This window comes from Sylvia atricapilla, chromosome 4 (assembly GCF_009819655.1).
Source record: "Sylvia atricapilla isolate bSylAtr1 chromosome 4, bSylAtr1.pri, whole genome shotgun sequence".
NCBI lineage: Eukaryota > Metazoa > Chordata > Aves > Passeriformes > Sylviidae > Sylvia > Sylvia atricapilla.
The window spans coordinates 21,004,978-21,028,315 of NC_089143.1; the positions used below are offsets into that span (position 1 = coordinate 21,004,978).

The 23,338-nt window shown below is 37.8% G+C and overlaps 1 protein-coding gene across 2 annotated transcripts; it reads right to left on the reverse strand.

The window, feature by feature from the left end:
* Nucleotides 1-5,091: 5,091 nt before the first annotated feature.
* On the reverse strand, nucleotides 5,092-23,259 carry ZBTB49 (zinc finger and BTB domain containing 49). 2 transcript variants are annotated; one of them, XM_066317257.1, is made up of 8 exons: nucleotides 23,203-23,259; nucleotides 21,666-21,839; nucleotides 18,527-19,632; nucleotides 13,202-13,248; nucleotides 9,381-9,454; nucleotides 8,560-8,642; nucleotides 8,311-8,472; nucleotides 5,092-6,436 (listed from the first exon to the last, which is right to left on the reverse strand). In XM_066317257.1, exons 2-8 carry the CDS (start codon nucleotides 21,815-21,817, stop codon nucleotides 5,760-5,762), a joined length of 2,301 nt encoding a protein of 766 aa, XP_066173354.1. In that variant the 5' UTR covers nucleotides 21,818-21,839; nucleotides 23,203-23,259; the 3' UTR covers nucleotides 5,092-5,759. The 2 variants fall into 2 exon arrangements, with proteins under 2 accessions (XP_066173354.1, XP_066173355.1); XM_066317258.1 differs by lacking the exon at nucleotides 23,203-23,259 and adding an exon at nucleotides 22,854-23,166.
* Nucleotides 23,260-23,338: the final 79 nt, after the last annotated feature.

Below are 23,338 nucleotides of genomic sequence, written 5' to 3' on the forward strand. Positions count from 1 at the left end.
AGAAGTTCCCACCTCTGGTCTGTACCTACAGTCCCACTGCTTTTCCCTATGCATTAGCATGGATGTGGTAGCACAGCCCTCAGCCTGTGGGCACAGGACTTCACTGTAGCAGCTGACCAACAAAGAGCAATCTTCATTGATTCTCTGCTTTGATATTGCTAATTTCATATATGTTTATGGTGATGTGATGTTCCCTGAAGGCCCAAACTTAAGTTTTGGATATTTGTCAAAACTAGTTAGCCTTTATCTTAGCCTTTTCACAATTCCACATATACATGCCTTCTGGATGATTTGATGTTCATGGTTGTTCTGGTTTGTTGTGTTGTTGTTTTTTTTTTTTTTTTCCCTGTAAATACTTTATCTTATTTTTTGTACATAGCAAGTGAATATGTGGAGGGCATTTATTCTGAAGTAGATGTAAACCACAGTAAAATCAGCTAGACTCTCTTCACATAAATTTTGCACGTTTTCAATTATTTCTAAAATAAGCATGTTAAACATTCATATATTTGCATTGAAAAAGCTAAGCTGATTTTAGAAAAACCAAAATGATTAAATCATAGGCAATTTGTGCTGACCACCCCCTTTTTAGAAAGGGCTTTTTTTCACGTTCTTTGTTTCACCAGAATACAGATTATCTATTTGAAATACATGAACTGAATGGACTTCCCATTGAGGTTAGTGTATTCTAGCATTGTAATAAAGGTTATGAAAAGATGTCCGAGCACCAGCTGGCCTTCCTTTGATCCTCTCCATTCTTGTGATGATACATTTTCACACTTAAGATGATTCCCTTCTACCTCAAAGGCTGAGAGCTGCTTTGGTCCTTACAAATATTAACTGCAATCACAATGACCTATCTTTCTGGTTCCAGTCATCTGTTTAATATAGAGTGGAAGGTCAGAACTACATTAAAAGGGTCTGAAAGGCTTTATTTCAGTATACTGCCCCATGCAGAGCTTCACAAAAAGCTGGCAGACTTGTAGTTCATGCATGCACGCTCCTCAGCACTGCATTGTGCACTTCTATTAATGGGCTTTTGTAACCTTCCAGGAAAAATTCCCTCACCAAGTGAACAAAACTGTTGTCAGATGTGAACACACATGTGAATATCAACTACAAAAAAGAAAAAAAATTATATTTAAACAGTAGGAGTACTGTCTTCAGAAAAAAAAGGATGTCTGAGTCATTAGCTTGTGTCTTCACTAGGCTGTGTTTTAAAGGTAGTTTTTATCTATTTTCTAAGATGGAGATTTAATAGCAGAGGTGGAAACCAACTGTTTAGAGAAGGCAAATTCAATAATAGATGTCAGTAAGGATTAATGAATAAGGCTATGGACCAGAAAGCACAAGCCTGTGTGTACCAATACAAAGAAATCTATTTGCAGCACAGTGGAGCACAGGTCACTTTGAAGCCATTAGCATACTGAATTACCAAATAGCTGCATCTAAGGCACTTCAGTTGTCCCTAGGACACATTTCCCAAGCTATCACATTTTTTTTCCTTTGAATCTGTCTATAAAGCTCATGTTTGTTTGCTTTCTATTAAGTCTTCTGCTCAAGCAGGACCATCATGTCCTGCCATGTTTATCTAACATACTACTTCTCAAACAAGCTCTTTAGCTAAAGAAAGCTAAACATCCAAAATCCCAGCACACACTCCAAAACCTGGAGCCTGGGGAATTTATAAAGTTTTACAACTCTGTTTACCTATATGCCTCTACACTTTTCCTTACTGAGTATGAATATGTTAACCTCTGGTCTGGATTATGAGCGGTGGGTAAGTGGCATGAAGTGAGCAGCAAGAATTGAATGCAGCTGTCCACGTATGAATGGAGCTACCCACAGTGGGGAAGACAATGCAAGGAAAGAAAAAAGTGGATTCCAGAAGCAAATGGCCTATGGGGCCAGTTCCACTTGCTTCACACTGATTTAGTCTTAAATTTGGCTTGCTCTTGTATATGCCACTTAGATGTTTTGGGAATACTTCATGTGTAGCAATTACTTCCCTGTAAAATTATCAACAGGAGTTTAAGTGTATTTGAATTTGCTGAAGAAGCCACGGAAACAAAGCACAAGTGCTCTGTTCTAAAGCCTGACCTCTGAATTTGAGAAACATCTAGTAGGCCGGGTTTAAATAGAGTGTGAGCGAATGCAGATGAAGTGTTAGACCACAAAAACACTCCGTGCTCAATGGCAACAGGTAATAAACAAGCAGTAAGTCCTTCCTAGTGAAGTTCTTCTTCCTTATACAACTTATTCAGTTCTAACTAAGCTAGAAAACAAGTCTCATGCAGAGGATTGGGTTTGTTTTTTGTTTTTTGGAAGGGGAGTTATTTGAACTTAGATATAATTATATGATGTCTTCTTTTCCTATGTACACACAGTAAACATCCTTCCATAAAAATGGCAGGTTACATTTTTTTACAGATTTAATGCTCTCTAATAAAAATATACTTTTAGAAAATCAAAAGATAGCAATACAAGAAATCAAAATAACCACAGTAATGCGTCCCAAAGTCAAAACACTAATTTTATTTTTTTAAATATCGTTCAGGAATCAAATTACATATATGTCTGCCCTGAACAAACCCAAACAAAACCCTGAGTGGAAACCTGCACCTTCTGTAAAAAAAAAAAAAAAAAAAAAAAAAAAAGTGATTCAGGTTTGCAAGATGAAGAGCAGCTCTGAGCTGCAGGACAATTATTGCAAGAAATAGCAATTAACAGTCTTCCAATTTAACTAGGCCAGGTTAGTTAACATCACCTTTCCAAAAAAAATTTTTTTAATAGCATGCAATTTACATCAACTATAATGGCGCTACTGTGCTGTCTGGTACTGGCCAAAGGACTGATGCTTATTCAGCCCCGCACCACCCTGGCTATGGGTATTTGTGAGCAATAGCTGTGGATGGCTGTCTGCTGCTTGTAAAATACCATTTGCTCAGCACTGGTGCCACGGTTTCCACCTGTTCTCCAAAGCCACAGGGTAGCTGTTCCTCCTCACCTGTGCCAGGTTTATGGCAGCATTAGGACTTTCAAACCATATTTGCTATTCCCACTCAAACATGTTCTTCATTAGAGACCTACAGCTTGGCATAGGAAATTATTAGGATAGAGGAAAGATTCTCTTTCAATGTTATTTTCTACTGAGGTGTCCCTTACAAAAACTCTGGCAATACTAAATAGACATGACAGACTGTGTTTGATTTTGGAAACACAACAGCAAAATACATTTTCTTGCTGTCAGGCAGTGATATTCTCACTTCTGGGTGGCTGCAGGAATGGGGTTTCTTAATCCAAACCTTTTTACTTCATACATAAAAATTCATTCTCTTCCATCTGCCTCCATCCCCCTACTAATCTTTTGAATCTTCTCTCTTGCTCAGCTTTTCCATCAAGCCAGCTAGAAACAACAGCTCTTAGTGCTCCTTCCCAGTGCTGTAACTCCTTTTTCTGGTTCCAGCTGCACAAACTCAGATGGAACAGCTTCCTCCTACCAGTGTTTGCCCTACTTCCTTGTCAAAGATGCCACATTCCCTCCACACTGCAAACAGCATTCACAGTCTGGTAGCAGGTTTGAGAACTTTCATGTTTCTGGTGTGAAACAACTCTCACCAGAATTTTGTGAAATACTTACTGTCAAGCAAGGGAAATAATCCTTAATGCAACAGAGCTGTTCTCTGGCACAAAAGCACCTGATACTAATCCATGATCTGATCTAATCTATGCGTTGAAAAGTATCTCAGGTTGCCACTTTCCTTTTATGACAGTCTTACACATTCCTCCAGGCCTCCAACGCACTGTTAGAAGAGCACCAAGGCAGCAACATGGCTTGATTTAAACTTATCCTATAGTGACTCCTCAAAAATACAACAGAGAAAGCAATATCACTGTGGAATCAGAGACAACTAAAAAGTTAGAATGTTCTTAAATTGCAGATTTGTCCTTTCCAAGCAAAAAAAATCCTTGTGGGAACAGAGTCAAATTTCTATTTTCTCTTGGGATAAGTAACTTTAAAAATAGTTTCTGACAAGAGGAATCCTATAGGGCTGGTGACTGGCAGATACCCACATTTTGCCTCAGGCACCAGTGCAAGGAAAGCGGAGTGAGAGTGAGCATGAGCACACGTGGTCAGGGACAGAACTGTAATACCTCAACTGTAGAATGGCTCATGGGCAATTCCCCCAGGGAACTGCTGTGTTCCAAAGCAAATAATGCAAAAGGCAAAGAATGAGGGGAGAGCTAAGGGTTTACATATATAAAGTGTTCCCTGCTTAATCCATGTGGGACTGTCTTCAGCCAGACTATGTGCTATTTTTATCACACACACCCTGCAAAAAGCTTTTGTGTTTTGATTTCACTGTCTGGAAAAATAGTGGTTTTAAGTTTTCTAGTATATGTGCACTACAAGAAAAGAAAGGTGAAAAAAAATCCTATTTTTTTTTAACTGGTCTGTTAATGTAGTAAAAAAGTTTCTTTTAACATATAATGACTATTGAAAGAAATGTGTATCTTTTGAGACCCACAAAGACAGCGTAATGGGCTGCCACTTTTGTTCGAGGGCGTGCTGTACTCTGGCCAGAAACACTCTCTCATTTTCAATCAGTTTGCATTCAGGAAGGTACAGGGACCAAGTAAAGGAAGCAAGGAAGTGAAGCCCCAAATTGTAGTGTATTGTGGTTAACACAAGGAGAGATGAAACAACTGGTTTTAAATTCCTGGAGAGCAAAAATGGTGAGCACCTTAAAAAGATAGAAGAATACTATATTTTCCCAGCTTTAAATTTCCATAGAATGTTATGTATCTGTAGCAAGCAGTTTGAAATGCAGCAACCATTCAAAGCACCAAAGCAGAAAAAGCCCTCTAAGCAATGTTTCTATCCTGTAACAGTCTATTTATTCCATTAATCAGCCAATGTGTTATACTCATTCAAGTACAAGACAACCTACTGGTGTATTGATTGCATTTATTTTGTAGTGCAGCTCTTTTTGTGATGGCATCCCCATTAGCATTGTAAAGATAATACCTGGAAAAGATGGAATTGTTACTGAAAATCCTTCATAGAAAAATGAAACACATCGAGCAATGTAAAACAATTTCCCTTTATTCACAACCTGATCTTAGCTTTCATTGTACAAATAATCTGCTGTGCAAAATAGTTTATAAAATACTAAAAAAAGCTTTATTGTAAAAAAATAAAGTTTCTAGATATACAGTTACTTTGCACTATCACAAATATGGCCCAGTATTTAACATTTAAATTTAATGTCACAATACTCAGGTCCTGTAAACCAAGGACCCTACTGGTAAGAAAGCCACTACTGAAACTAGGGATTGGTTAAGCATTTTCCTCCTGTCATATCTACACCCTTAAAAGCTCTGATGACCCATGAACTGTACCCCTATCATGAACTTAGACACTGGCCATCCTTTCCCCCATTATCAGGTAAAAAAATTTCAAGTTCCATGGTAAATTTAGTCAGCGGCAAATTCTAGTAAATCATGGCAATACCACAGGAGCTACACAGTGCAGTCACAGAGCAACAAATGTCCCCAACAGTGCATTTAAACTTTGCTGAGAAGCAGTGTAAATAAAGGCAGCCTACACGTGGTTCTGGGAATGAGCACTTTGATTCCTGTCACTGTCCAAGCTGCCCGCCTTAAAAACTCTCCGTGATCTCTCTATGCTGCAGTGCAATGGCAACCACATTAGCATGTAATGCCTCTGAGAAGTTTCGGTACAGTCAGCTGAGCCCTCACTGCTCCAATTCACTTTCATTTTGCAAAGTCTTCATGGCCAAGCCCCAGAGGGTCATGCTGGAGAAGAAGGGGCCCTCGTTGCTCTTGTAGGCGGCAGAGGAGGCCCGGCTGCCCAGGGGCTCATTGCAGTGCCCGTCCAGGCCAGCCACGGAGGAGCGGATCATGGGAATGCCGTCGGCCTGCAGGGGCTCCTCTGCTGCAGACACCTCCACATCTGTGTAAGCATATGGTGGGGGTGGAGGGGCAGTCTGCTGTGCCTGGGCTTTCAGGAGTTTAGCAGAGTCCACGCTGAGTTTCTCTGCGTTTGCCGAGTCGTGGTGTTGGATCATTGATCGCAGTTTACAGTAAGAATCCGCCGAACTGTCAAATTCAGTGGAGTTTCCAGTGGGATGAATGGGAAATTTAACAGACACCGGTAACAGCGTTACAGACATTTCTGGGCCAAAAGAGTCAGAACTCTGCGACTTGTCAAGATCGGAGGTTTCCATCCCTTGAGCAAATTCCTCGAGTGCGTTGGGCCCGTCCTCAGAGGCCTTGCAGTGCATCTTCTTATGGCGCCGCAGCACGGCCGAGCGGGTGAAGCATTTGTTACATGTCTCGCAGGTGTAGGGCTTCTCCCCTGTGTGCGTCCTCACGTGCCTGCGCAGGTCACCAGAGCCTGCAAAACACTTCCCTGCAGGACACAGTGACAGAGTCAGATAGTGCTCTCAACACAAGTGAAGAAACATGTCTTCATTACAGCAACTATCAGGTGATAAGGTATCATATGTCCCATTATTTACCTACAACAGGTTCAAACAAGTTTCATCTATTTTTACAATTCCATTAACTTGTTTCTACTTCTTGATCTGATTTTCCAACTTGTGTTTCCCAATGAATGGGTTTAGCTTTTGTCTCCAGAGACAGGAATATCCATTAGTGCTTGAAAGCTGTGAGCGCTCTCAGTTTGTTTCAATCTTCACGGAGAAAAATAAATTAAACTATCAATTTAATTTGTCTGCCTGGAAAAACAGTATGCTGATAAGCTTCTAAATAAATTCTTCCAGTGAGAGCTGCATCATAGAAAGAAATGGTTTGTTCATTACCAAGGAACTACTGACAAAGTTAGTTTTTTTGTTATAGGCTAACATAATGCAGCTTTTTTATATTCTAGCCAGAGAACGTGTTAAGAACTGTAATTTTTTTGTTGCTGTAAATATTAGAATACAGAAAAACACTCAACTGTTTGTCTATCTTCAAAGCTACAGACTCAAAAAAGCTCAATCACCTTACAGCTAAGAAAAGAGTCAGAGGCTGAACCAAGGCAAAGTGTAGAATAACAAGCAGAAAAAGAGAGAATTTTCAGAATTGCCACATGACTCAGACACTTCACGTTCTTTAAAACAGTAGAAGTAAGCTTGTGATTTTTATCTTACTTATTTTGTGAGGACCAATACCAACTGAAATGAACCATATTAAATGACTGCCCAATAAAACTGCTGTCTCAATTTTCAGCAGCATACTTTTTATTTTGCTGCACAGATTTCTCTTCAGAACAACCATTAAACAGTAATTATACGATTAAAAATTACTGGAGTAATACATCTGCATTTTTTGCATAGTGTGAATGATTTCTTAATGCTTCATCAGATCCTCTTTGCACAATTTTTGCCTTTTCAGAATAAGATGACTTGGCTAAAAATCAAAAATACTCAAAAGACCACTACAAGACAAAATGAAAAGAAGCCTGTTTCATGACAACAACACAACTGATAGTTTGTACTTTCATGTCCTGTGTAACTATTTCCTCATTCTGATGCAAGGTGTCCTGAAAATATTGGCTTTTTCTTGTGTCTTAAGACAGTGCAAACAAAACAAACTGCAGTTGGATTTGAACATATGAAGCTACCCTCCTCCAAAGCTGATTCCTTGGAACATGAATGAAATTCTGTTAAAATAGCACATAATGGCAGACAAATAAATACTGTGCAGGATGCTGAGTAACCCATGAGGTCAGGATGGACCTGATCAAAAGTGATTTTCAGACCTCCTGGCAGTATGGCCTATCTAATAGGTTTTGAAAATGGGTGTTCTGAAACATTGATCAAGTTTTGATTTTATTCCAGAGGCTGAAGCAAAGTAAAAAAGGTTGTTGTTATCAAACTCTGTGGGTGAATGGACCTAAAATCAAATGGTATGCAATTGGAAAAAAAGAGAAAAGACCCTATCAATAGCCAAGGATTATTCTGAAAATAAATCTATCTCTAAAGCAGCTACCATGAGCAGCTGTTTAGCAAACTTGTTACCAAACACATACAATGCTGATTCCTCTTTCTTTCTGTAATTTTCAACTGAAATTCTCTTCTGAACTTATGAAAAAAAAAAGGAATTTATTATTCCAAATGAAAGACTATGAAGCATGCAAGACAGAAAATTTTGTGACTGACTTTCACAACATGGTATTTCAACTTAAAACAGTTTTGGTTAATTTTTGTTCTGCTGACAAATGAACTTCTACTCATAATTTGAAAAGCAAAGACACAACCAAGCAATGGACAGTGAACTTACCACAAGCTGAACAGCTGTATGGTCTCTCTCCAGTGTGCCTTATCCTGTGCTTTACCAACTTCCGTTGCATATTAAATGACTTCCCACATTCATCACAGGTGAATACTTTATCTGCTGTATGGGTCTTTTTGTGCTCCTTTAAATTACTGAAGTTACTGAAACCTAGAAAAATCATGACAGACTGAGATTAAAATGACTCCTCACTCTTCAGTCAAAAAGCCCCAGGCAGAAACTTTGGTTGTTACACACCTCTGCCACAGATATCACACAGGTGAGGTTTTTCTCCAGAATGAATAATTATATGACGCTGAACATCACCAGAAGCAGCAAATCTGTAACACAACACAGAAACCAAATTAGTGTCTTTATAAGGCCTTTATTTCCCTAAACTATCATATGGAAATTGGCTTGAATGAATGTCTGATATTCTGAATGAAGACTAAGACCTAAAACACAGATAAATATATGCAATTAAGAAAACAGTTTTAAACTGACAATTAAATTGATGCTATAAAAAAACATTTTTACCAATCATGTTACTAATTCATTCTGCACTTTATGCTATGCCTGCATGAGTGTATTTTGTGTCACTTGTTAGCTAGCAGAATTATTTAACGCTTTACTTAAATTTGTCAAACTTCCCATACTTCAGAATTTCTTAAAATGTAAAAAATAAATGTATCACCAAATAATGAAAAAAAAAAAAAAGTGAGGGAAAGGTACAAACCTGCATAATTTATTTGACTCACACTGTTCAAAATATATACAACAATATACAACACAATACATATAACAAAACAAAATACACTCAATGCTATTCTTATCTACATACCAATACACAATAAATTTAGACTACAAGCTCTGGTGACATGATTACATTACTCACAAAAAGTCAGTTGCAAACATTTATGTATTTTAATCCCATCAACACATTGAAACCCAGCATCTTCTAAACAAAACTGAGCAGCATGCTGCCTTAGCTCTTGGCTCAGAGTTCATAATCAAGATTAGTAGAAAACATGAAGAAATTTTTTCATGTTAACTTTACTAAGGTGAACAATTCTACTCACCTTTTCCCGCAGATTTCACAGATGTACGGCTTCTCACCAGAATGTCGACGTAAATGTGTCTGGAGATTACCTGCCTGAAGGGAGAGCAATTTAAGCATTTAAATTCAGCTTGCCTGTTGTTGTACACAGATAAAAAAACTCCAATGATGAGAACTATGAGACTGACTTTTTATTCCTACTTCTAAGGCAGTGGAGACCACAAAGCATGCATGAACTTAAGCATTCTTATCTAAAGACAGACTACCATGTAGTCATCATCAACATCAAATTGTTTATGTATGCAATTAACCATTGACAAGAAGAGAAATAGGGAAAAATATAAAAACAAGAAGCCTGAAATCAAATGCTAAGAGAAAAAAAGGACTTATAATTGAAAGCAGATCCAATTATAAATGAAAATCACACTATCTAGAGTGCAATGAAAAAGAAAACTTACTAACTTATTAGCAATATTGTTCATGTTAGTCTCACATTCCCTGTCCTACAAATAAAATATTGTAACACAAAGATGTCTGAATTCATCTACCATGTGGTTAAAAAGAAAAGAATAGGGTGAGCATTTTTTATCCATAAAATACTCAGATGCTCCAAACCTGAAATTATTTACTCATACCAAAATAAAACAGAACAGGAAGTACAGAAAAGAACAAAGAGGACTACTCCTAACAATTTTATTACATATCTTTTCTATCTCAATCCTCTAAAAATCATGCTAGTCTAGCCAGCAAACCAGACAATGACTAGATAAAACCTTACTTAGTCCAACATTTTTTAAAACGTTTTAAAGCTACTGGTCCTTGTGAATAGCTACTCCACTGAGTCCAGTTCTCAAACCACAAGACACACCTTGTAGAAGAGCTGCAGATGTTCCACACATTGTGCACACTCCCAGAGTCAGTTTTTAAACCTTTTTGATTGATAATTGCTTGGTTTTATTTAACTAAGTAAGGAAGCATCAAGTCCTTTACATTGGGAAAGAAAATCTGGGATGCAAACATTATCATGTCCTCATCAGTCACAGTAAGATAACAAAAATAAGACCCAGACTATTCGTTCTGACACATTTAGATGATAAACTACCAGTTTTGATCTATCACTGTAATCAGAGCTTATAACATACCAGAACTGCTGTAGGCACACACACACAGAGGACAGTATCGAATGGATCAACATTTGAATCCTGAAAGAGCTTTCTTTAACCCCTGTAAATTTTTTCAGACAACAGTGTGACTGAACAACTATTTTCTAAGGCCAAACTTTCTAATACTGAAATCCACTCAAAGAGAGGCATTAGGTACTTATTTCTGAGGAAGAACAAAATGAACAATAGAATAATTTTTGCTTTTATGCTACACTGCACTTTAGAAAAAACATAAAGAAAAAAAGACAGAACCTTTACTTTTATCCAGGTCACAAACAAACCCTATAATGGGCTTTTGAAAGTTATTCCAGATAAAGACAGACAGTGAATTTGAAGTGCAACAACTACTTTGAAATAGTTCCCACAAAGGCATATTAAGTAAGAATAAAAACATTTTACAGAAAGCAGCAAGAAGATTAGTTTATTACAAGCCTATGTCCTTTCGTCCTAATGAGGGGAAAGCTTATTACTAACTGTTCTAAGACAAAAAACAGTAAAAACATCATTAGCTTGTATTCTTTCTTAAGCTTTAAAGCTGGCACACAACCTTGGTTAAAGCATCACATGCCACCCCAATGGAAAAAAAACCTAAGGGGACTTCTGCTTGCATTTCAATGCAAGGAAAAAAAAAGGCTCAGAAGAATCCTCTACATGACTGATTAGACCTCCTCACAAATTTGGAGACCAGAGAGATGATTGATACCAGACTTAGTCCTTTTGTAAATGACAAGCTTTCAAAGTGAAGCAACTTATGCACGTGGGCCCCAAAAGACTCTCCGCAGAAGGAGGTAAAACACAATATCCTGGATCACCAGCCAGAGAGGGTTCACATCACAAGCTGTGTACCAGCAGTAAGGGAAGATGCAGGCTTGGTAATTAAAAAGATATGTTTTCCTCAAAAAAACCAAAGACTCTAAAAGCTATGAGTTCCCACATCAATTTCCCCTACTTTTCATTTTTTGCTTCACATTCCAACACACAGCATGTTAACTACATTCAGCAGGATCAGACATCCCACCAGGCCCTACAGCTGCACTGTCTCAAAAGCACAGAACATGAAGGCTTAAATAAGAAAAGTGTTTCTATTTCTGTGCCTGCAGACAGAGAAGACAAAGGACAAGATCAGAGATGGTATTTTAAGCAAAAACTAGACAGTAATTATCCTTGCATCTTACCTTCTGGTAAGTGGAATCTTATGTGCAGGATTCAAAAGCAAGTACCTCAGCAATATGCAAGACCCCTTTATAAGCAGAGGAAGAACTGCAGCACAGAGGCTGGATGCTCTGGCTCCTATGCTGGATGTGTAGGGACTGTCCATGAGTATGTATCTACCTACACCCTCAGGCAAGTGAGGTAACACAGAGCAGAGGGAAGCTGTTTGGGAGGGTTTAATTAAAAGGCAGAAATTTCCAGCTTTGACAGGGGTTTTCTTTGTTTCTATAATTAAAGAAGAGTAAAGCATATTTCATATATCATGCCTGTCATACACTCTGTGTGACACTTTCCCCCCTCCTTCCCCCTATAAATAGAGAATACCACTCTATTTACCAAAAGTACTTTCAATGGAATTTGAAATATCCATGCTTTTCTTTTAATAACTAGAAGTTCAGCCATCAAAATGAATGAAAATGCTCTTTGCCTAAAAAGCATACCCAGTTTTGCTGAAAATTGCCCAAAAAGCACAATGAAATAGTATTGTTCACTGGATGAAGTCTTACATTCATCTTTAGCAATAAGGTGGAGGACACAAAGGCATGAGATTCATGGCTCAAACAAGGCCCACTGGTGGGCTGTGAAACTAAAGCAAGGGCAGTATAACCAGTAGTGGGTGGGTAGGCAAAAAGCACAGAGCTCTAATTCTTAAACCAGGTACTGTAAGAAATGCCAAAGCTATTTGACAATAATGATGTAATCTTAGTATAAAAATATGCACCTGTTTATTGTCTGCTGTACTTATATGTGCACATCTCAACCATGAAATCAGAATGAAAATGCACATTTTGCAAATGTCAGACTACTAGGCACCAAATTTGTAGAAATACAAATTAACTGTTGTACCCAGAAAGTAAACACTGGAGGGTAAATAAAGTAGTTAAAGCATAGGCCCTGTATGTAAGTATGAATTTCACAAGAAGCTTTTTTTAAATCATAGCTGAGTTTTGTCACTTCAGACAGGTGGTGATGTTCTCACTGAAAGAAACTGAGCCCAGTTATATGGATATAAATTCTTTTTATCTGACTCAAATCTACTTAATAATTTATGCCATTTAGGAAGATGAAACTGTACTGTGAATACAACATTTACATAAAACTTGAACCTGCACTTTTTTCAGACACTGTGAAAATGCTATTCCCAACATACCTCTAAGCATAAAGCAAGAGAACAGTTTGGAAATGAATGTACTTTGTATTTCAAATATAGCCATGGCTCTGTATACTTAAACATTCATTTGAAGGTAAATGCATAACACCATCTACTGAGAGCACACAGAATCAAAGACATAGAATGCATCAAAGAAATCTAAAACATTCGACTTGTTATTTTCAAATAAAACATTTTAATAATTTATCCCTAAAGAGAATTCTTTCTTTGAAAAATAAAATCTAAACTTAAACCGAAGATTTTGAGTCAACACAGAGATTCATTTCAAATGTACCATAATATATAAAATATTCCCACCTGTGAGAAGTGTTTCCCACAAATGTTACATTCAAAAGGTTTCTCACCTAAAAGAAGAAACAGAACATAGAACTTCTAATAGTTGCAGTAGAACAGAAATGTTTAAAATTGGCATACTTCCTTTTAAAACATGTAATGTAAGAGTAAAAAATATCCCAAAAGGACACTTACCCATGTATTTAAGGGGAAATTCAAGAGCAAAATACAGCTTTTACCACTAAGTTTGTAAGGCAGACTTGCTCAGAATTTATCTTTCAAAAAAAGCAGAAGAGTTTTGATATGAATGGGTGCAGGTTTTAATCTTTTTTAAATACTTTTGATTTGAAATGAAAGGAGTATCATATCACCAGAAAGAACAGAATAGATGAAAAGCCCAACAACAACAGTGATGGGAAGGGCAATTTTTTTCACTTGCAGAGAGACACATTCCTAAAAAGGAGGAATGAAGGGAAGCTAATTTGGAAAAACTATGTTTTCTGATTTTAATGTCTACCATACATCTCTGCTCAGCACATAGCCATTCACTTCCAGAAAATATATATTTGCTTTCCAATTCTCATCCTATACAGAAGTACCTGAAGATTACCCAAGTATTTTGCTCCAAAAATTCTGAATTTCTACATGTAAACGTGTTATCCTTGAATCTCCAAAAACAGATTGGCAGCTTTTGTAAAAACTGGTGCAGCCCACTTTAGCTTTTCAAAATAACTTGACTCTCAATCTAGAATGTGACTGTACAACACTTCAATTCTCTCACTGTTAATTTAAGACAAATATGCTTTTGTAATAACTTTTTCTCCTCTACAGTATTTCATAACGGCGTTTTTAATTCCCCCTGCTTACTGCTTAGTTCTTGGTTTCCTACTTTCTACACTGTTGATAAAATTTTATGTGTATCTTTTAGAATTTTGAAAACAAAAATTATATTCAAATACCATTGATTCAATGACAGTCACACTTGTCATCACGTCTTATGAGTCTAACTGCACATTTAAAAGACACATGTGCAACAAAACTAGTGCAAATCCATGTGATTTTGAAAACATAGTATTTCCAAAGGGAAAAAGAGATCTTACACTGTGTTTCATCTTGGTCATGATTTTTTTTAAAAAATCTGTCTAATTATTTTTATTTACTTCTTTAATTTTAATTTTCCGGACTTTAAAGAAGACCTCTTGGCTTCCCTTCCATTAAGTATTTTGTACATCAATCTTTTTCCTCCATCCTTGGAAATGTTACAAGCAACATTACCATATCCAGGCATGGGAATCCCATTTTTCTTTCCTGCCAAATACAGATAAAGTTCTTCCAACATATTTTAGAATCAAGGACTAAACGCAATTCTCTTTAGATTTTAAAACACAGAGTAAACATACAGTTATTCTGCATGTAACTTCACAGATTGCAACCTTGCAGTTAGTCTGACAGCCTGAGGCTTTATCTACTTTGTCTACTTAATGAAGAATGGAAACTGGCTGTTTTAAAAAAGTTTCCCTTCAATTAAAGATAAAAATTATGAAACCAGTAAATCAATTATAAAGTCATGCAACTATAAAGAGCACTGAGGCTTGATTTCATTACATCTTTAAACTTGCAAAACAATAAAAATTCTGATACTGACAACACAAATATAAATGAAACCAACAAGGAGCCAGATCTGTAGCAACTGGAAAGGATTCTGAAAGCTTCAAGATAAAAGGAAACAAGATAAAAAAGCATCAATATAATAGGAAATGGAGGATAAAAAATACTAGTAAGGAATTTTTGCAGAAATTATCTATACCAAAAAAAAAAAGCTACTGGAGACCTAAAGAATAATATCTGAACAGGAATCCACTTTGAAATGACTAGAGGGAGAGGGAAGGAATTGGAGGCTCCAATTTCTCCAAACTATTATTGTAGGCTGCATGCAGCCTCATTCTAACTGTATGGATGTACAAAGAATTGGAGGTTTTTTCCCCCTCGATGAAGATAAAACAAACGTTTTTTCTTTTTTAAAGAAACATCAAATTACTTTTTGGAGAACAATTTTGCACTTGCATAGAATTCCAAACCACTGGGCTTATCAAATAACTTACTGCTCAGAAGCAATTAGCCTCACTATACCTGAGGGTGCATTAGTAAGAGTGCAGCTAATAAGCTGAAGATTATTCTTCTCTGCCTATCACTGGTAAGACCATATCTGGAGCCTGAAGAAAAGAAGGCAAACAGGAAATCTTACTGCTATCTGCAGGCTTGGGAAGGCAGATGCAAGCAGGTTGTTCCTGGTACAGCCTTAGGACAAGAAGTGACAGACTCAAGTTTCATAATGAAAAATTCCAATTAGAGATATGAAAATAATCTTTTACCCCACGAGGGTGGTCAGACACTGGGAGTGATTGTCTGGAGAGGTTGTGGAAACTCTGCCTCTGGAGATGTCCAAAATTTTCACTACACGAGGTCATGAGTATGATCTAATTTGATGTGCCTTGAGCAGGAAACGGGAACTGATTACCTCAGGACGCCCAAGTCAATTAAAAATTACTCTATGATTCTACAATTGTCAATAAATTCCAAACCAAAAACATCATCTTGGAACACCAGGATTGTATCCTTCTTGTTCAACACCCTGCAAGAAGCTAAAGTACACAATAGTGTTCTTGTTCACCATTCTGCAAGAAGAGGTGAAGATAAAGTACACAACAGAGACCAAAGCAGTGTTGTGTCAGCTCCAGAGGAGAAAGGCATGAAGGCAGAAGTGGTGTTCTTGATGAGATCAGAAAGGTGAGGAGCTGTACTCACTACAGCAAGAAATGCTGGAAATTGTTCAAGCAAAGCTCGGAATGAAAAAGTTTGAGGATCAACAATATGTTATTACATGGCAGTGCTACTCGGTTCCTGTTGCATTCCATCCTGTCAAGAGTTCTTTCCATGGGCCCGAGTTTGTTTTGGGTTGTTATTTTGAGATGTTCCCTGAAAATACATAAAATATCCCAACAAAACCACTGGGTGTTCCTGGACAGGTATGGACTACATAAAAGAGATATACTTGGTTCCTTTTTTTCAGACAAGTCAATATAATGATAAAGAACAAATGAAAACATTCAAAGTCATCCAAAGCCGGTGCAGTAAGCTCTGTTTAGAGATTCCTTTAATTGCCCATACAATTAAAACAGCCAGACATGCCAGTGCAATGACTGTTGAACACAGGCTGCCTTCACCTAGAAAACTCATAAATGCACCCATGCTAACTTGTAAATTCTTTAGCAGTTCCCAGTTCAGGGAGAGAATTTTACACGTGCTTTCTTGACAATGAAACCAGCACAGCACTTGTGTAGAAAGAATTGTCATTTTTGGGTTAAAAATAGGTTTGCCAGTGTGACATGTCCATTTTAGCTTCCTCCCTCTCTTCAGCAAAGCTGTATGGGGAGGGCTTTCAGTGAGCACCATAATACTTAAATGCCTGCTAACCATTTTGCTTGGCTCTAGAAAATAGATGTTTTTAAATAAAATCGACTAGTTAGCAATCTGCTATGCTTTCAGAAGTGGCAGATGAATAGAAATGGTGTTTAGCATATATCTATATTACTTAACTATCAGTGTACCAACAGTAACAATACAGATGTGCCCTGTACCTTCTGCTACAGATCTTTCCAATATCAGCATCCTACTCACTATCCACTGCAATTTTCCAAACACTCTTTTTGCACTAGTTAGGTATTTAAAAATAAATTAACATGAATAACAAGGAAATAACAGGGAATAATTCCCAAAAATAACAGGGAAGCAAACATGCATTTCTAGTCATATCCTTGCCTCAGTTTTTGCATCCTTTGATGTGCTTATTATTTGTTAAACTTAGGCTCTTAAACTTGTGTTGTCTTAACACATCCATAGAAGAATGCTAATGCTTTATTAACTAGCATTCAAGTCTGGAATTTTTGAAAACTACTGGAAGAAGATGGTGTGTGAAAAGCAGCAGAGAATTCCTGAATCCTGGGGTCTCTCTAGCACAAACTGTCACGTTACTGCAGTCTCTCCTTTAGCTGGGACTTTTCTAGATGCCTTTGTCTTCTGTCTGATCATCTATTTTCCTGAAAACCTAGGATATTAAAATATATTTAGGATATTAAAATATACCTAATGATACCAGCTCAAACCAGACAAAAAGATTCAAAAAATTACAATGCAAAAAGAGAATCTAGGTAAGAGGCATACGCAACTCTTTTACAGGAGAAAAAATGAAAAGAAAGTATTAGGAACATGAACATACAGAAGCAGTTAAAGCTAACAATTGAAAACTTCAGAAAGATAATGCAAAATGTTTGTATTTTCAGTTTCTGGGAAGATGTTTCTATGAATAAAACATTTCTAAGGATCAGTTAACAAAAGAAATTAATGTCTGCTAAAAGAGTTTCATATTCAGTGTCAAAGTACCAATACATTTTACGATCATTTCCAAAGTGATGTTTATTTGACAAGATTGAGAAGTGCATTTGTATATTTAATACAGGGGAAAAAGAAAAGCAAAAAATATTTAACAGCATAACCAGGAGTAATACCATCTCAAGGACTTTGAATCAAAGGTGTTACCTGCCTAGCCATGGTAATTCTTAAGAACTCTTCTAAAGCAGCTTATCTAATAATAAGACATGCTGGTTAAATTGAACAGACAAATTAATTATTTTAAGTTAAACTAGTTAAGTTAAACTTGTTTTTCCCTAGAATTAAAAAAATACTTAGAAGTAAATGTTAGGTTTAAAAATATTACCTGTGAGTTTTTAAAATGGAGTACATTAACTCAAAATTCCAATTTACTTTGCAGCCTGCAAGAGCCTTACTTTCTAGGTCAACAAAATTAAAGCTGTTATAAGGCTGATATTTCTACAGGTTAAAAAAAACAATAACTACCAAGCTCCAATCACTTGAATGAATATATGACCAGAGAGATTATAGTATACTTATAGTACCATTTATTTGTTTACACCTTTTATTATCATCTGGCTCAAACATCCAGGCCACCTGACAAACTGACTAGAAATGACTCATCTAAATACATGACAAAACCAAAATTTTCATTGAAATTTCATTTTTATCGAATTCACATGGTGTTCTTAGAAAAAGCACCCCAAATCCCAAATACATAGGAGAAATCTTTTCTACAACTCCCAGCAAAACTCGGTATTACATTCTTTATTCCTGTAGAAGTATCCATTTAAAAAACCCCACAAACCACAACCTTTTGAAAGCAGACCCTTAACCAGCATCTCTGAATCAAGAGACACTGCAAGATATTCTCTGTAATGGAAATATTTGGTCTGCAGACCAAGTAACTGATAACTGTACCTGTGTGAGACCTTTTATGTAGCTCCAAATTGCTTGGATGTTTGAAAGCCTTCCCACATAACTCACAAGTATATTGTTTCTGTGACTGAAGGGTCTGTGATTGTCCTTCTTGCTCCAAAGGACCTTGAGATCTTTCCACTTCAACAGTTTGTTCAAAATTCTCTGAATTCACTAAATCTTCAGCTTCTTTTTCATCAGAAACTCTGACATCTGTTGTGTCCGTGGTACTTTCATTTACAGGTTCAACTACTTCTGTTATTCTACTGTCTTCTCTTTGGGGCTCAGGCACCTGCTCTGCTGACTTCTGAGATCTTAGAAAATTTAGCTTTTTGAGGTGTATTGCCTTTTTCAGGCGCATCTGTCTGGTGGGCTGCCCAACTGTGCCCTCTGCATTTTGGTCTGGAGCAGCTTCACTTGCAGACTGAACCAGAAAGTTTGATGGTAAATGATCAGAGGTTTCCAGAATACACTCAGAGTGATTGACAGTGCAAGAATTATTCTCCACTGTGTTTATTTCTGTGGATGTGTTGTATGAAAAGGATGGTTCTGCTCCTCTCTCGTGATCAGAGCAAGCGTTTTGTTTATAGAACTGTTTGCTGTAAAAGTTGCGCAGTTTATAGTAGTAATTTGGTTGTTTAAATGGAAGCTCTGTGCAGTTGCCATCTAAGGAATCTTGTGGTGGTTTCTGTCCATCAGCTGATGGGGTGTGCAGATTAACAGACTGAGATGCATGAGAGTGGTGCTCAGCCAAGCCTTTGTTAGTCTGTGTGTCAGCTGAGCACTCAGGCAATAGGTTTGTCCCATAGCTGTCACTGGCACAGCTGGTATCTGTACCCAAAGTACTCTGCAGTGAAAATACACTATTACATGGCATGCTGGCTGCCTGCTCCACAGCTGTGGAAGACTTTAAAAAGGTGTGGCAAATGTTCAGCACATTTTGCACTTGGAGGCACTGTGCAATGTCCAGCATAGCTTGCACATTGTCCTGACTAAGATCCAGGTGGGAGGTATACATGAAGTCCAGGATCTGGCCTATGCCACCGACATTTTTAATATCCAAGTGAAACACATCATTCTTCTGGCCTGAAGAATTCTGGAAAAGGGTCCTGATAAAATAAGGCAAATATTCAGATACAAACACAAATAATTCACAAACACTTCAACAAGAAAAACATACATCTCAAATAGGCTGCTTGGTATGAAACAAGTTTGTACTCTAAAGCCTTACCTAGATTGCTGTGTTTTTGAAGACGGATTTCTCAAAACTGCTCAATTACTTATATTTTAATCCTACATTAGTGCACTTGAAATAGAAATCAAAGTGAAGGATCCTTTATCTAACTTTAATTTTGTTTTTTTTTAAAGTTTTCAAATAATGCCTATGCTTGTGGCCTCTTATCCACCGCTTTCACATATTAGGTGCAGTGGTGTATTTATGGACAATTTGCCGAACTGGTTCACTCAGAATGGTTTTTCTCCTTACATCATGGCAAATCAAACAGGGCATAAGAAATTTTCTAGAAAAATGGAGAAGACCTCAAAGTCAGCTAAAGTCTTCTCTGGCAACTGAGCTTGTCCATTGAACTCTATCAGTAAGCCTATCAAAGTTCTTAGAATTAGTTTTCTCCACAAATACACAAGAGGATGTCAGTATTAAACAAGAAGATGGCATTATTTTCAATTTATTGTCTCATATCAAAAAAGGTACTTTTTTACTGGTACTGGATAAGAACCTAGTAAAAGAATAATGAAGAGTACAGGTACATAATCCTAAAACAGCAGTGCGACCAATGCCCACCAAATTGTCACCGAATCCTTAAAGGGAATGAATTCACAAAAGCTCCTCCTATTTGATGTAAAGTATTCTCAGCATCAGAGATGTAGTTCTTCACATGCACAAGCAGTCCTAGATTAAGTGGGCTCATACTCTCTCTCAGTCAAGAACTTTATACCTTTCCATTAAAATACTGATACTCCCACAGTAAACAATGACATATAAATTGGGTCACTCACATGTAGTTACTTTCCTACACTAAAAATGTCCTAAACTTGATGGTTTCTCTTTGTGGGTTAAATCTCAAATCTGGTTTTGTTTAAAGGTGGGCATGGTGTCAATGAACTCTAAATCTTAAGAAAACGTGAGTCTATTCTGAAACTTTAGAAATGCAGGGGATACTCTGACGCCAATGCCCACATGCAAATTCTTTCATAAATCTAGATCATCCTATCTAAATTAAAACCAGAACTATAATGAACAGATCTGGGTTGAGAGCCTAAATTAATTAGCCACTTACATCCTATTGAATTTTAATAGGAGTTGAGCTCTTAGTTCTTTTTAACAACTTTAAAAATTTAGTCTTTGAGCGTAACTGCACTTCATCAGCAGTACACCACTAGAGCAGAAAAAGGAGCCTCTTATCTTTTTTCCCTGGTCATAACATAAAAATAGGCATCTTACAAATGTATTAGCGGTCAAGCTTTAGACATGTTGCAAAAAACAAGGTCTAAAACCTGCCAGATCTAACAGCTTACTCATAACTAATATAGAACACTAAGCTGGGTGATCCAGCACCCTCCAAAGTTTGGAGGCACAACTGAGGGCACTACAGAAGGGGAAGAAAGCAGTGATGTGGCATAATGGGCCACCTGTGTACTTGAAAACACAGTTGCTGTCTCTGAGAATCAGAATAAGCAGAAATTCACTAATAACCTATATAGTCACATTTTATTTAGAATATGACCGATTAAATAAGTCCCATTATTTGGAAATGGATAACGTTTTATCAATTATATTTCTTATCTGGCTCTGTTAATATACTCTACTGTGTTCCTCGTAAACAGTTATCTTTTTCTGGTGAAATACTGAATGCAGGTCCAGGCCATGCATTCAGTATTCAGAATCCATTATATGAAGCACTATAAGCAAGTAAATCAAGAACATGTCAAAATCAAAGAGCATACTATGAATACTTGTCACAGCTTTATCTCTGGACAAACAATTTCCCTTTTCTCCTTATACTCCCAAGAGTTATTCAGCCAGCAACCAACAGAAAAAAAAAACCAACAACCCTTCTCAGAGAAAACCACAGCCAACATCATTTAGTTAACTTTACAAAGAGAAGAATTTTCTACCACATACCTGAAATATTGACTGAAAGCAGCTAATACATTTTTGTGTGCTTTGAAGCAGACACCCTTCACCACCAGCATGCAGTCACAAAGAAGCCCCTGAATGCGCTGTTCATGTAGCTGCTGGAGAAGATGACAGCTATGGCTAGCAACAGTGTCCATGCTAGAAAATCATCTAAATTACCTACAATGAAATAAAATGCTAAGGTAAATATTAAATTGCAAAATTAATTTAAAATATTAAGAGCATTTTTACAATTTGTTTTAGCTTTCAGAGGAAACAGACTTCAGTTTACACCTGCAATTTGACCGTTCATGACATTTTTCTGGTTAAAGATGAGTCAGTCACCAACAGATACACAGCAATCTCATTTGAAATACTGATTTTAACAGAGCCTTGTTTACAACAAAGAGCATCTGCAAAAATCTAATGGTGCTGCCAATAAACTGAGCTCCATAACCACAAAAAAAAAAAAATGCACCCCAATTTAGACAACTTCCACAATTATTAGATTTTAATGCAAAAAACGTATTGCATGTATAAAATCAGTAGCATTTGTGGAGGAAAACCTCAGTTTCCTGATCCTCTAAACTCAAAAGGGATATTTCAACTAAGTGTTAGTTGAGACATTCATTGCTGTTCTAGATACATACATTTCCACTGTGGATCTGATTAATTAGACACATTAGCATAGTATTGTTTCTAACACAATGTAATATCTAAATGAAAAAATCCCCTAACAGGTTGAAAAGTCAAGTCACATTCCAACACAACACATTTACATTGAATTCTATACTTCCTTTTTTTTTTTTTTTTTCCCTAACAATAATGTAATGCTTCCCTTGTGTGATTGTAAACATGACAATTCCAGCTATTAGGACAATCAGAATTTCTAGTCTTCTAACTAGGAATGAACTCCCTACTGTAAGGAATGAAGCAGGAAAGCCACCTTTCTGTTAAGCATGACAGATAGTAGTCACCTCATTCCAAATCTCATAAACGGTAAGGGTTGCACATTTTAATTTATCCTGTTTTACTCCGTGATTCCCTGCCTCCTGCTGTATCACATGGGGGAGCTGTTATATTGTGCTTTTCCTCTATTAATGCTTATCATGTTTTGACCAGGCTTTAAAATGAAAGAAAGCACATCAGTTTTTTTCTCTGTGAACATCTCCCACCACGGCATCCTGCAATTACTTCGACAATGACCTGCCTCTCCTCCCTCAGGTGCGTGTCTCCCCACGGGCCCGGCGGGCACGGGGAGCCGCTCCCGAACGGGGGAACGCCCCCGGCACAGCCGCTGCTTACGGGAAAGTTCCCCTCAGCCTTGTCCAGGGCGAGCCCAGGCTCGAGGTGCCGCACGGAGAAGGGGCCAGAGGGAGGGTTTGCAAAACCCTCATTGCGGGCCGGGCTCAGGGCGGGCCAGCGGCGGGGTCGGGGACGAGCTCACGGACACACAGCCCCGGGCGGGGAACGCGGCGCGGCCTGGCACGGGCGGGACAGCGGCCGAAGGGCAGGAGCCGGCCCTGCCCAGCCCAGCGCTTACCGGCTCCGGCCACCTCCCAGCTCCATCCCCGCCTGCGGCCGCTTCCGCCGCCGCTCCCGCCCCTTCCCCTTCCCTTTCCGCTGCGCGGCGCGCGCGGGGCGGCGGCGGCGCAGGCGCGGGGCGGCGAGGGCCGGGG